Genomic DNA, 15,944 nt, shown 5'->3' on the forward strand with positions numbered 1-15,944 from the left:
TTAATTTAATTATGAAGTAGGGGGAGGGAGACAATGGGAAGAGGTAACGCTTGAATGCAATTCAATTTATCATGACAAAAAAGTGTAAATTAAGATATGTAATCAAACAGTGAATGCACCAAACTAATTTACTAGTGCTGTGTTTGCAAAAATCGTATATAGCAAATCCCTTGCTACAGATTCTTGCATTTTAGACATATTGTGAAGTCAGCTTAACAATATTTGGGAAGACAGGTACAAAATCAAAAGATGCATTACTACCTAATTAATAGAACTCAGCAGATTATATCTAGTTCCTCTCTGCCAGCTAAAACCTTCTGTCATCAGGAGAACTTTTTGTTCTATCACATTCTTCCATGCTATATGCAAATCTAACAGTTTTAGATTATCAAGTTTTAGTATGTAAAACATGCATTTAAGATGGAGTGAATCTGCATATAAAAAGTAATGCAGGCAGTCCTCATTTAGCAATTACAATTGGAACTGGTATGTCTGTTGTTAAATGAAGGTTCTAAATTGTAAACCTGTGACTGTACTTCCCTTTTTCTCACTCCCTGGCCATTTAGAATACTCATCCCAGCAAGGAAGAAAATTATTGTTTGTATTTGCATTCATTGGAGAAAAAGGGAATTCAAAAGAGTCAGGCACACAAATAGGAAATACATATCAAAAGCTTTCTGGGTCTGAAAGCTAAGTATGCTAGGCAAATAGCCTGGTGTATACCCCATTGTGTGCCTGCTTATTCTCTTGTAATCCTTTCCTCTTCTATCTCTGATCCACAAGTTATAGGGAGGGGAAAAAAACAGGTCAGGAACAGGAGAAATCATTCACCCCCCTCCACTTTTTAAAGCAATCTCTCTGTTCAAGGGCGGGGGACAGTGATTTCTATAGGCAGACTTTCCTAATTCAGACTTCTTCCAAACTCTGCTGTTATCCTGTCAACAGACCATCTTCCCATTACTATAGTAGAGGATTGCCTGGATGAGAGAGAAATGAATAGTAATATAACTCGCCTTAAGCTCAAGGAACTAGATTTTTTCTAGGTTTCATAATTTACTGATCTCAATCCAAGATTGTTATGATGTGTACAATGATAATTATTAGCATATGTGCTCATCTGGCCCTCATATCCTGGTTTGAATTCTGTTTTGTTTCCTAGGACTGTATACTTGTGGGTCTGCATACCTGTGGTGATCTTGCTCCAAGCACATTGAAACTGTTTAATGCTGTGCCTGAAATCAAAGCAGTTTGCAGTGTGGGTTGTTGCTACCATTTGCTTTCAGAGGAACATGAAATGCATGAAGGTAAGTCTTTTTAAGGGCGTATGGAATTAATAAATGCTTGTCATTCTTCCTGTCATTGAATCATTTTTTCTGTTTTTAATTATGCTCTGTGGAGAAGTCACTTCTGAATGCCCTGTGGTTTTCCTGTTTGGGATTCTTTTTTCAGTTTTGTAATGGTTGTAGGCTTATTAATGCAAAACACTTTATGTAGTTGTGGAGACATCTGTTTTTACTTCACCTCAGTAAAAAAATGTGTTTGTTCATTATTATTACAATTCCATCCTCTTAAAGAATGAATGCCCTTGGCAATATACAGAGAACAACCTCAGGGTAATACATTATATGGTAACTTATGCATATATGTCTCTGGAAACATAGTTGCTGTTTACAAAATTTCCTTTATAAAACAATTCAACTTCAGAATGTGACATTTTAAAATTAGTGGTAGAATATTATAGTTGCAAATTTCTTAAAAGATGAGCAGTGGTCAACATAGATGTAAAGGCATATAAAAGGTAAAGGTTCCCCTCGCACATATATGCTAGTCGTTCCCGACTCTAGGGGGCGGTGCTCATCTCCCTTTCAAAGCCAAAGAGCCAGTGCTGTCCGAAGACGTCTCCATGGTCATGTGGCTGGCATGACAAAACTCCAATCTCTCATAGACGTCTCATTTCATAGACTCCTAGGTCATTTAGTGAAAAAATTCAATTATCATCATCCTGCTGATATTACCTATCCCTGATGGATGATCTCTTCTTATGGTTTTATATATATTAAAATCATGGAATGAAAACTCATCTATCAGAGTGACCAGAAGCTTAGTCTCCTTGCCCCCCACCAGTATTATAAGCACCGATGCAACAAGAAATGGAACTAATATAACATAAATACCTTTAACGTCCAATATCTATGATCAGTCCAGAAGAATACCTCTATTCATCTAGTCATGTTGCAGGTCTTCCACAAAAATGATCAACAGAGTTTTTGATCCATGCCCAGATATGAAGCCTGACTTGGCTTCCATTTTTCGCCATTGACTTATCATTTCCAGTGGTCAGATAAACAAGATTCTGTAGTTTATGTTGCTGGCTTGTTCCCATAAAATGCAAAAAAGGATTAAAAATATGAATGCAGGGGGCTCATTTATAGTTTATTAATATAAAGTCTTATCATCCAAACATTGCCAACTGTTACAAAATAATTGCACTTTTAATAACTGCACTTTTTTCTTATAATTTTCATGATAAATTTATGCTAAGTTTTAGAAGGGGTATCTGCTACTTTAAAAAAATTCTTATTATTTACATTCTAGGTAATTGACCTGGGTTCTGGAAAAGGTTACCTGAGCTCTTTCTTGTCATTGCAATATAATCTAAAGGTTTATGGAATTGATTCTTCAAACACAAACACCCATGGAGCTAATGAAAGAAACAGGAAATTAAAAAAACATTTCTTAAATTTCTTAAAAGAAATTGTGGTCAACATAGATATAAAGTGGTCAACATAGATGTAAAGGCATATAAAAGGTAAAGGTTCCCCTCGCACATATATGCTAGTCATTCCCGACTCTAGGGGACGGTGCTCATCTCCCTTTCAAAGCCAAAGAGCCAGTGCTGTCCAAAGACGTCTCCATGGTCATGTGGCTGGCATGACAAAACTCCAAAGGCGCATGGAATGCTGTTACCTTCCCACCAAAGGTGGTCCCTATTTTTCTACTTGCATTTTTTACATTCTTTCGAACTGCTAGGTTGGCAGAAATTGGGACAAGTAACGGGAGCTCACCCTGTTACGCGGCACTAGGGATTCGAACCGCTGAACTGCCGACCTTTCGATCGACAAGCTCAGCGTCCTAGCCACTGAGCCACCGTGTCCCTGTGTAAAGGCCTATACAGAGGTTTAAAAGGTTCAGAGATAATAGTGCACATATATATATATATAATATTTGTACATTTCAGAAAGTACAGAAAATTTTGGGAATATGTATATATTTTGGAATATATTTTTTCATGTTTTCTGTGGTGTAAAATACGAAAAATTCAAAATGTCCACATTTTTTAGTTGAAAGGATCTGGAGCAGACACCTTTCTGAATCAAGAGAATGCTACAAACAGCTGAGAACAGGTAGCCCCACAAGCAAACTGGCCGCATACCATGGTGGGTTTTATAGGTGACAATCTGACCTTAATTCTACCCAAAAGACAATGGAAAGTAATAAAGGAGTATTTGAAATGAGTGGTCCTCAGTGCTCTCTGAGCTTGGTTGTTTGTTACAGACATTTCATTACCCAAACTAGGTAATATCATGAGTGCTAGTCACCAAAGACACCTCACAATGAGAATAGTGCAGCTCATAGAGCACAGGTGTAATATGAGCACATTGAGGCATCTGCCCGCATTATCTGCATTCTGGACAAGCTGCAGCTACCAAGTGATCTTTGGGACAGCCCATGTAGAGGGTATATTCTAGTAATTTCACTTTATATGAAATATACCATATTTTAATGAAGGATTTTCTGCCTTTGAGGTAAAACTGCAAAATCTGTTTTCATATTTAAAATCTATATTTATATTTGTGCATTTCTGAAAAAGTGTGTACATTTGTTTGTGTATTCCATCAAACCAAACAGTACTTTTTATTATTGGCTTCTGAAAGATAATAGTCTAGACACACAAGTGTGAATTAAATTTAGCTTACTCTGTCACACGATGCAATCCTAGTTTACTTTTTCAATGTTTACATGCTACCCTGCTGTGATTTAAAAGCAATTTCTCCTCCACTGATTTCTTCCATCAAAATCGCTATTAAATATCTATCCATCAACTCCATGTTGAAGGCTTGTGTGCAAAATAACCCATGAAGGGCAGTCTAGGTTGTTTCCTGTTTTGCCATAATTTTTATGTCATTTTGTATTTTACTTTACCATGATTTGTGTAATGTTTTAACTGGCTGGGTATTCACACATTGTTATAGTGTATGGCTTAACATAAATGGCTGTCTTTATGCAACATTAAAACAAAAACAAATCATTATTAGTGATCCCAACCTGTGAGATGAACAAGGATTTTTACCACAGTGTATAATATATGTGCCTTACTAGATTGAAGTAAAGCAACCAGCATAATAATTCTGTGACAGCAAGGATTTAATTCAGTAAAAAATAGATACCGTGTTTCCCCTAAAATAAGACCCTGTCTTATTTTTCTTGGCCACCAAAAATGGCAACAGGTCTTATTTTCAAGAGGGGATGTCTCCCCTGACTCACCTCACTTGTGTGCGTCGTCTTTTTTGCTAACAGAGGCCTTCAGGAACTTCTTCGGCCAGCAAGGCTTTCCTGAAGGCCTCTTCAGCCAATAACAGAATTCCAGATCGATCCAGAGCTCTGTTATTGGCTCCAGAGCCCTTCAGGAAAGCCTTACCGGCTGCAGCAAAAGAAATGGGCCAAGATGTGTGAGGCCTGGCTGCAACTATCCGACGGTAAGTAGTTGGGCAGCTCCACCCCCCCACCCCCACCCTAGCTTAATTTTTACCTGTGTACCCTGGGGAGGTTCTTAATTAGGCCTTATTTTGGGGGGTGGGGCTTATATTGGGCACCCATGTAAAAATCAAGCTAGGGCTTACTTTCAGAGTAGGTTGTATTTTTGGGGAAACCTGACATAGATAGATGGATGGATGGATGGATGGATGGATGGATGGACGGACAGACAGACAGACACATCTCATGAGAAATGTCTGCACAGTGTAGGGGCAAGAGCTTCCCAACTCCAGATGAGAGATGCCACAGAAAGTTGTGGAGAATTACAGGGTTAAGGTAAGTACCTTGGGGTGAGTTGTCATCTGTACGCTGATGATACGCAGCTGTACATCTCCACCCCTAACCACCCCAACGAAGCCGTTGAAGTGATGTCCCAGTGCCTGGAGGCCGTGCGGGTCTGGATGGGGAAAAACAGGCTCCAACTCAACCCATCCAAGACTGAGTAGCTGTGGATGCCGGCATCCCAGTATAATCAGTTGATTCCATCACTGACCGTGGGGGACGAGTTGTTGGCCCCCACGGGGAAGGTCCGCAATCTTGGCGTCCTCCTGGATGCACGGCTGTTGTTAGAAGACCATATGACGGCCGTTGCCAGAGGGGCTTTTTATCAGGTTCGCCACTTGCGTCCCTTCCTGGACCGGGATGCCCTGTGTACAGCCACTCATGCCCTCGTCACTTCCCGTCTGGACTACTGCAACGCTCTACATGGGGCTCCCCTTGAAGGGTACCCGGAGGCTTCAACTGGTCCAGAATGCGGCCGCGCGGGTGATAGTGGGAGTGGCTCGAGGCTCCCATATAACACCTATCCTGCGCAGGCTGCACTGGCTTCCGGTTGTCTTCTGGGTGCAATTTAAGGTGTTAGTGACCGTTTTAAAGCGCTCCATGGCTCAGGACCGGGATACTTACGGGACCACCTGCTGCCACTGGTGGCCTCCCATCAACCAGTGCGCTCCCATAGAGAGGGTCTCCTCAGGGTGTCGTCGGCCAGACAATGTCGGCTGGCGACCCCCAAGGGGAGGGCCTTCTCTGTGGGGGCCCCAGCCCTCTGGAACGAACTACCTCCAACGTTGCGCCAACTCTCTGACCTCCGAGCCTTCCGGCGTGACCTGAAGACTCTTTTATTTCATCGAGCAGGACTGGCCTAATAGTTTTTAATAGTTTTAATTAGTTTTTTAATGGATTTTAGCAAATTTTTATATTTCGGCCAATTTAAAATTAGTTTTTTAAAATTGCTCTTAACTTTTGTATTATTGCTTTTACTTGGCTGTAAACCACCCTGAGTCCTTCGGGAGAAGGGCGGTATAAAAGTTGAAATAATAAATAAATAAATAAATAAATACTGGCCAATCAACTAGATATCGTGGTAATAGATCAGAATTCAGCATTGGTGATAGATGTAGCCATGCCAACAGACAGCAAAACAGCAAGGAAGAATGTGAGATGATGGAGAAATACCAGGGCCTGAAGGAGAAATTAGAGAGGATGTGGAAAGTAAACACAAAAGTGGTCCCAATAATGATAGGGGCACTCAGGGTGGTGTCTCCTAAACTGGGAGAGTAGCTTCAACAGATTCCAGGAATGACATCAGAGCTCTTTGTCCAAAAGAGTGCAGTGCTAGATACAGCTAAAAATGCTGCACAGAACCCTCAAACTCCCAGGCCTCTAGTAGAGAACCTGAACTGATGAACATACATACTTCTCACATGTTTCTAACATAGGGGTGAGAAAGGAATTTTACACACGTGTGTGCGTGCACGCACACACTTTTTAAATGTAATTCCTAATTGAAATGATTTTGTTCAGACCGTTAGATCCAAATTCATCGAACTTGGGTAGCTTTAATAAATTTGAAATAAACAAGTTACATAAATAGCTTTAAAATAATCTCTTAATACACTATGTTTTGTTAATCAGTTTAACTTGTGTTCTTACACCCATATTTTAAGCCATATTGTAAATCACTACCATGCTTTAATTAACCCAGTTTTCTTGCTTCATATTACAGATTGTTAAACTCCTTGCAAGAATTGCATTTTCACAGTTCATTAATGTAAAATGTCATTGCTTTTTATGGTTACGTGATTTGAACACAGACATAGGTGTTCGTAAAGGGATTTATGGATTCATATGTACAAGATAAAATAATGTAATTGTTTTACCTTTTTTCTGCAGAAGGGACTCGGGGAATATGGGGTTTCCCTTTGGGCCGCTATTTGAAAGAAGAGGGATGGTTCTGTGGTCGTAATGCTAGAATGGCTGCCTGTTTGGTATGGATTCCTTTTTTCTGCTTCTGTTTGACTTGCAAATTCATAGCTTTGGCAAAGAATTCAGGACATGTTGAATAATAGATCACGGTGTATCAATTAACAAAAATAGTGATCATTTGTAAAAAATAAATACATTACATAGTGTGTCTCTCTGAGTTTGAAACAATGGACACTGGTTTCAAAACTGATTGAGTTGAATCCATATTTTATTAAGTTTAGAGGAGAAATGCTAATATAAAAGAAGAGAATTAAGGAAAAAGTCAGTAAAATTACAGTACAATTGCCAATTTTGTTAGTCTTTACTGGTTCTAATACCCTGCATAGTGAATAAGATGGTCTTTTCACTACAGGATGAGATCTATGGTGTCTTTAATAGAATGACTTTATATAGCCCTAATGCAGTTACCCGATATTTAGATAACCATAATTTACTTAATCCTACTTTCTGGGTTTGTAACAGATAGAGAACGCTATAAATTATAAATACGTTTGGTAAATATACTAGGCCACATACAATTGACTATTGTGTTGCTCACTGTATAATGGACACAGCTGAATTTTTTTATATGTAATATTTATTCATTTGCACTTTACATTATCATAGCATGGTGACAAGCCATGAAATGCATTCAGGTTTTTAAGCAAATTTATTTTAAGTGCCTGTTCTTCTGACACTTAAATCCTCTCCCTGGTTAGATTCAAATTCATACGACTCATTAGCATTTTCACAAAAGCTAACTATAAATCATAATGGGGTAGCAGAATGTTAAACAAATCAGAGATTAGGTTTGCTTCGCTGCTTCTGGTTGCAATGCTATCCTGTCTTGAAACATCTTTCCTATGAACCAAATGCTTTTTTAATCCTTGTCTGATCCTCTTATATACTTCAATCTTTGCCCCTTTGACTTGCTCATCCTCTGCCTCTGTTTTCATAATTCCAGCAAGTGCATTCAAGCGGCTGTTGCTTTCTTTGCACTTAGCTTTTTTTTTTCTTCAGTAGCCTGATCAGAATAAAGATACATTTCTTTTCTCCTCCATTGCATTGTTCTCTTCTACATTTTTTTAAATTGGATGTGTTTTCAGAGAAACCATGTTATCATTGACCCTGTATTTGCATAATAGAATAATATAAGCAATAATAACAATATAGTAGGATACAGTCCACATTTCTTTATGTGGAATATCCGTTTAGTAATGTAAGAAATTATTCTTTTGGCAGAATGTATATGGAAATTCTCAGTCATCCAGGTCATGGTTATCCCAAAGGTGTTTTTTTCAAGAGGCAACTAGACTTTCTGATTTTTCTCTGAAGACATTTTGCGTCTGGGCAGGGGGTTGGACTAGAAGACCTCCAAGATCCCTTCCAACTCTGTTATTATGTTATGTTATGTCTAATCCAAGAAGCTTCTTCAGCTCTGACTTCTTCATTAATGTCCTCTGTTCTCAGTTTCTACATATCTCAGTGTTCTTAGTTTTGTTTTAAGTATAAGTATTGTTTAATTAAACCCTAAATATAGAGTTTTTTCTTTTCTTATTCTTTTTTTCTTCTTCTTATTTTTAAAATTTGGAGGTTTTTCCAAGCTAGATATCTCTGTTTGACATAGACAGTGCCATATTTGACAAATATTTACCAGGAAGGACTGCAAAACATTCAGTAAAGCAAATTAAACGCACCGCACACACACATGCACACACTTTCAAATCTGTGAAGCAGCTATAATGCTCAAAGGGTCAATGTAGTTGCCTTGAGGCCCTCCCAAATCTTCTTAGCATGTGTCTTCATGGATAACTGAAGGGAAGAACATGGCCAAAGAAAATGTATTTAAAAAATACTTTGTTTGTGAAATAGTTTGTATGGCCTAATACTTATAGTGATAGAAACTGCCCACAGTTTAGATCTTCTAAACCAGGGGTGTCCAAACTACGGCCCGCGGGCCAACTGCGGCCCGCGGGTCAGTTTTTATTGGCCCGCAGCAAATTTTGAAAGTATAACTGAATATGGCCCTTTTCGGCCGCCTCCCGGTGCTTGCCCGGTGGTTTGCTGCGAGGCTCGCGGCTCCTCCCCATGGGCGGGGAATAATGAAGGGAGGGGGCGGAGGAGGCGGCGGCGAGCGGGAAAGAGGCTGCTGGCCGTGCCCGACCCCAGCAGTTCTACCCTCGCCTTCCTCGGGCCGCCTGGTGAGGCTCCTCGCGCCTCCCCATGTCGGACACGCGTGGCGGCAGTGACAGCCATCGAGAAACAGGTGAGGAGGCAGCGAGCGGGAAAGAGGCTGCTGGCCGTGCCCGACCCCAGCAGTTCTACCCTCGCCTTCCTCGGGCCGCCTGGCGAGGCTCCTCGCGCCTCCACCCCTTGGGCAGGGAATAACGAAGGGAGGGGGCGGAGGAGGCGGCGGCGAGCGAGAAAGAGGCTGCTGGCGGTGCCCGACCCCAGCAGTTCTACCCTCGCCTTCCTCGGGCCGCCTGGCGAGGCTCCTCGCGCCTCCACCCCTTGGGCAGGGAATAACGAAGGGAGGGGGCGGAGGAGGCGGCGGTGAGCGAGAAAGAGGCTGCTGGCTGTGCCCGATCCCAGCAGTTCTACCCTCGCCTTCCTCGGGCCGCCTGGCGAGGCTCCTCGCGCCTCCACCCCTTGGGCAGGGAATAACGAAGGGAGTTTCAAGTTCATATCAAATACAAAGCAAAAGCCAAGATCAGGGGTGTCCAAACCTGGTCTCTTTAAGACTTGTGGACTTCAATTCCCAGAGTTCCTCAGCCAGCTTTGCTGGCTGAGGGACTCTAGGAGTTGAAGTCCACAAGTCTTAAAGAGACCAAGTTTGGACACCCCTGGCCAAGATGAATGAATATGAAACATTTTCCCCCTTAAATGAAGATGATATCCACATATTGTAAACTGCACACTTCCCTGCACTGTCTGAAATCAAGTCTGCTTTTCCAAAGGCAGACCTTTCTGCTAAAAAGGAAAAAAGGAAAAAAATGTTTCTGTAATTACATCTCTTGTGACAGAATTCAACCAGTTTTCAAGATTTTTCTGTCATTGAAAAACAAATCAAGCTGTTCTCGACCCCCTTCCTGGTGGATGCAGAAGAAGTGGAGGAGAGTCTGCAGTTAGAACTGATTGAAATGCAATGTGATGATTCTCTGAAGAGTCAACATCAGCTTCTCTCCCTCCCTGACTTCTATCAGAGTTTGGATCATGCCAAGTTTCCTCTGATGAGACGCCACGCAAAAGGAATGATGAGCCTGTTCGGCTCAACATACATATGTGAACAAACATTTTCTCTGGTAAATCAGAACAAAAGCAGACTGAGATCCAGAATGACTGATAGCCATCTCTGTGAAGTCCTTCGTGTCTCAACCACCAAACTTTCGTATACTTAAGCCTAAACTGTGCATAGGGACTACCCAGACGGCTGAAAAAAGTGATTTCTGACAGGTTCTCACACTTTTGACCAGTCCTCACACTTATGACCGGTCATCATTTATGCCTGTTGCAGCATTTTGTGCATAAGGACTACTCAGAGGGCTGAAAAAGTTATTTTTGACCTGTCCTCACACTTTTGACTGGTCCTCACACCTACAACTATCTTTACATTTTGCACCCTATCTTGTAACCGTGGTGAAGAGAAGCAGTTGTGAAATGAGTGATATGGTTGTTAAAATGCTGCAATGGGCATAAATGTGAGGATGGTCATAAGTGTGAGGACTGGTCAAAATGCACAGCCCTCTGAGTAGTTTCTATGCCCATAGCCACATCCACTCAGTCACATGAGCAGTTAGCCACGCCCACCAGTCACATGACCACCAAGCCACACCCCAAAATAAGCCACGCCCACAGAACTGGTATGAAAAAAATTAGCCCCCCCCCCCCATTCAATGGTGTGGCCCGGGCCTTTGCTTATTTTTCTGTATTTGGCCCTCACCAAAAAAACTTTGGACACCCCTGTTCTAAACTGTCCACAGCCTGGAAATTCAATCTTAATCTCAGCCAGCCATCCTTCCGAATTCAGTTAAATGAGGGCCCAAATTTTTGAGGGCAATGTGCTGACATTGTAAACTTCCCAGAGAGTGCTGTAAAGCACTAAGCGGTATAGAGTAGAATAGAATTCTTTATTGGCCAAGTGTGATTGCACACACAAGGAATTTGTTTTGGTGTATATGCTCTTGGAGTACATAAAAGAAAAGATACATTCGTCAAGAATCATAAGGTACAACACTTAATGATAGTCATAGGGAAATAGTCAATATAAATATTAAGGATACCAGCAACTAGGTTGCAGTTATATAGTCATAAGTGGGAGGAGATGGGTGATAGGAATGATGAGAAGATTAATAGTAATGCAGACTTAGTAACTAGTTTGACAGTGTTGAGGGAATTATTTGTTTAGCAGAGTGATGGCGTTCGGGAAAAAAACCTGTCCTGTGTCTAGTTGTTCTGTTGTGCAATGCTCTGTAGCGTCGTTTTGAGGGTAGGAGTTGAAACAGTTTATGTCCAGGATGCAAGGGGTCTGTAAATATTTTCACAGCCCTCTTTTTGACTCGTGCAGTATATAGGTCCTCATTGGAAGGCAGATTGGTAGTAATATATAAGTCGAAGTACTATTGCCATTTCAATTATACATTTTTATAGCTGGAATCAGAATTGGTTTACAACCACACTGGCAGACTTCTAAAAGTACCTCATTATTTATTTATTTATTTATTTATTTATTTATTTATTTATTTATTTATTTATTTATTTATTTATTTTGTCGAGTACACATTGAATAATATATATATAAGTATAAGCATGAATTGAATACATAAAATGAATACAATTAAAGGGAACATTAGGACAGGGACGGTAGGCACACTGGTGCTCTTATGCACTCCCCTTACAGACCTCTTAGGAATGGGGTGAAGTCAACAGTAGATAGTCTTAGGTTAAAGTTTTGGGGATTTTGGGATGAGACCACAGAGTCTGATAGTGCATTCCAGGCATTAACAACTCTGTTACTGAAGTCATATTTTCTGCAATTGAGATTGGAGCAGTTCACTTTAAGTTTGAATCTATTGCGTGCTCGTGTATTGTTGTGGTTGAAGCTGAAGTAGTCATTAACAGGAAGGACAATGTAGCAGATGATTTTATGAGCTATGCTCAGGTCATACCGAAGGCAGTGTAGTTCTAAATTTTCTAAACCCAGAATTTCAAGTCTGGTGGCATAAGGTATTTTGTTGCGAGCAGAGGAGTGGAGGACTCTTCTTGTGAAATATTCCTGGATGCGCTCAATTGTATTAATGTCCGATATGCAGTGTGGGTTCCAGACAGATGAGCTGTATTCAGGAATTTGGTCTAGAAAATGTTTTGTATGCTCTGGTTAGTAGTGTAATCTTACTGGAGAAGAAGCTACGCAAGATTAGGTTTACAACTCTTAATGCCTTTTTGGTGATGTTATTACAGTGGGCTTTGGCACTTAGATCATTTGATATGAGTACTCCAAGGTCCTTGACAGAGTGAGGGTCATCTACAAGGTCGTGTCCACTTAGCTTGTATTTTGTGTTCTGATTCTTTTTGATAATTCTTTAATTATCATTGGTAGTCATCAGTTAGAGCAGAACCTCCTGATATACCTATTCTGTTTGGTTGAAATATTGTTACCGCTTCCAGCAAGGACATCTCCTTCAGTCTACCTGGGAAGAACAAAGGAAGTTGCCTTTGAATAGCCAAAAATCCTAAAATGTGTAATAAGCCATATGGCAATTCTGAAATACAAGAGAAGCTGCCAATTTATGCAGTCTTTCATGTGGGGAGTATTTTAATGATAATCTCTTTATTTAACCAACTAAGCCAAAGCTAAAGATATATAAAATAATGTATTGAGAAAAAAGGAAAATATAATAAAGAAGGCAAAAATCATATCCATAGAATTTTAAATCCAGTGAAGTTATTTTGATTGGCTAAGGTACCTACTTATTATCTCCTAAAATAAGATTTCCCAAATAGTTATAGTTAGGGACTGCAGCTTTTCTGTCGACTTTGTTATTACATTACACAAGCAGAAAATGGCCAGTAGGCTTTTATGTATGCATAAAACATGTTTTTAAGTCTTTAACTCAATTCTGTCCAAGAGTTCCTTTTCTCTGATCAGAGTGCTTGCAAGATTGTGGCTGCGGCACTCGGGTTGGAGAGAAAGAGAGCAGTTGTGGGTATATTTTCTAAAGACCAGATTATTATTTTTTTACAAGCACCAATACCAGGCTGTGAACCATATTTTGGGAAACACAGTCCTAAAATAGTTCTTGAGTTTTAGCATGTATTCATTTCAGAAGATGGCTGAAGAGAGATCATCTGGATCTCCTGGCTGGATATTCATATGCATTCCTGTTTGTTGTTTCTTTAACTTTCTCTATTTTTATTTTGAACACTATGCTTAGATTTTAAAATAGGGAAGATATTTGGAAAGACTGTCAATAGCTTTGCCTATTCAAAGAAAATATTTTATCTCTCTGTGTAGCCAACAAATTGCAAATTGTCTAATGGCTAAATTTATCTTCTTAATAACACTTGCTGGAATTATAAAAAGTTTAATTTTTATTGATGTACCATTGTATATGATTACATAAAATGATTTTTTTTGGGGGGGGGACGAAACAATAGCTGAATTCCACTCATTTTGGCCTCTCAACAGTTTAACAAATGTTTTAGGAGCATTGTTCTGCCATATTAAAAAGTAGGATGTTATAATGCATTTCTTCAATGTGTATCCTATCTCTAACTATGAACATGGAGCTGTAGAGAAAATAGGAAGGAGGATGTTGATTTAAAATTTCATAATTTTGTGTTCGATTTTTTAAAGAGTAAAAGCTGTATGAACTTTAACAGTTCATGTAAGTTTTTAACTGGCAAGATGCAGAAAGTAAAAATATAATCTCATGAGATTTGTTAGTAAAATACTGTATTTGAATGGAATTGACATTCATTCAGTGATTATTGTTCATATTTTATATGTAATTACAAGAATGGGAAATCAAAAGAAATTTGAAAATGAAAGCTTATAATAAAAGTTAATAAGTGCATATAAGAAGAGTCTAACTAGATGTGAAATAAATCAGTCAATTAACAACTGTGGAATAGTGCTATTTTTCAAGCAAATGTGTGCATGCCGGTCAGAATCTAGTTAAACGAGTAGGGAATTTTATAACTCTGTATATACCACATGTTAATACAGAGGAAAAAGCTCCTATTCACATTATACTAGTTTGAATGTTCCTTCCATGTGAAAACCTGACACAGTCTGGTTTGGATCAAAAGTTAAGTGCAAAATGCTCAAGCCTTCAGTGTCTTAATCTTGTTCATCCATCAACTTCTGATTTTTTAAAAAAAATCTACACAAGCGTGAAGTAGAAAAAGGATGCTGGTACTTTTTAAGAGTCAATTTAATGACTTGACTTCTTTAAAAAGTACCATTTAAGACAAAGCCGTTTTGCTGTTTTGGTTTCTTGCTGCTTGTTTCACTTTTATTTGTTCCTAATACATTTTTTCCCCTTGAGAACTGCTCAGAATTAGTTTAAAATGAATAATAAATAAATATTTCCCCTAATTGCAGTAATGAAGCTGCATGGAAATCTTAAGAAATAAATTAAGCAATTCTTCAGAATCATTTGCAAATTGTGAACAGCCCTGGTTTGTAGCTTTTGTTACTAAAACCCAAAAGAAACTTTCTAAAGGAGTGTTCTATGTTTCAAGTGTGAAAGAGCATAATTGAATGAACTGAATTTAGAGTTAGAATTAGAGTCAGTAAGGTAGAGACTTGCAGAAATAGTAACTAATATTAGCATAGAGATTGTGGATTGATGTTCTACTTTATTAAGTTTATATATTAATGAGGAGACATTGATGCATTATTTTGTAATTTTGCACAAGTGAATTGGTATCCTGTTTTAATCTAATAATTTTTATTTCATGATTGCACATTTCAAATTATATTATCATTTTAAGGTCATATGTTCCAAATGTATGTACTTGACTTTACTGAATATGAATTAGGAAAGTGTGACTAAAATCTATTAATCAGTAAGTTTGGAAAAAAATATTACATATAAAATAAACAGCTCAATATCATCTTGGCTCTTTGCAGAAGAGAGTGTTCACTTTGTGTGCATATATATTACAAACACAAATAGAAATATATTTTTAAATATCATGAAGTGATTACATTTTTTAAAAAGCATCTTAATATATAATTTGTTAAAATATTTTTATTTCATGAAGTCTGCTTATTTATAAAGTTTATCTAAATGAATAAATACCTGAATTTCTTTTTAAAGGCTCTGGAAAGAGTTGCAGTTGGTCAGATGGTAAGTAATATCTGTTTAACCATTCTAATGACAGTTTTTTTCTTTCTTTGAATACTTTGAACACATGACATTATGTTGAACTTTGAAATTTGTCAAAGTGGAATAGGTGGCAAACAGTAAAACTTGAACTGGAGATACACTGATATTTTGCATCATCAGCACCATTGTATTTTCTGGCCTTCATTATGATAAAACAATTTAACTGAATAATTTATTCAGTTAATTAAGAGTGACTAAAATAGAAAGAACATAGAGATAATCCTCAGTTAACAAGTTCCTTAATTGGATCTGGAATTTCCATTGCTAAACAATGTTATAAAGCATGAAGTCATCTAATTACACTACTTAGCCGTGGAAATTCTGACATTCCTACTTCACATCATTAAGCAGATTATCATTGGTCATTAAGCGAGGACGTCACTTGTCATTTACAACTTCCTGCTGGCTTTCTCATTGACTTTGCTTGTTGCAACTGGCCAAAGAAGTTTGCAAATGGGGAGGTACATATATGAGACAATTTTTTCAATGCCT

General features: G+C 38.8%; 1 protein-coding gene across 2 annotated transcripts in view; it reads left to right on the forward strand.

Annotated features, from left to right (window-relative positions):
- Positions 1–15,944, forward strand: part of METTL25 (methyltransferase like 25) — a 38,359-nt gene that overhangs the window by 9,648 nt on the left and 12,767 nt on the right. For both annotated transcript variants that reach the window (XM_058189895.1, XM_058189896.1), the window contains exons 5-7: positions 1,160–1,304; positions 6,988–7,082; positions 15,384–15,413. In XM_058189895.1, coding sequence (XP_058045878.1) covers positions 1,160–1,304; positions 6,988–7,082; positions 15,384–15,413 — 270 coding nt within the window. The remainder of the gene's footprint in view (positions 1–1,159; positions 1,305–6,987; positions 7,083–15,383; positions 15,414–15,944) is intronic.

This window comes from Ahaetulla prasina, chromosome 7 (genome assembly GCF_028640845.1).
Source record: "Ahaetulla prasina isolate Xishuangbanna chromosome 7, ASM2864084v1, whole genome shotgun sequence".
NCBI lineage: Eukaryota > Metazoa > Chordata > Lepidosauria > Squamata > Colubridae > Ahaetulla > Ahaetulla prasina.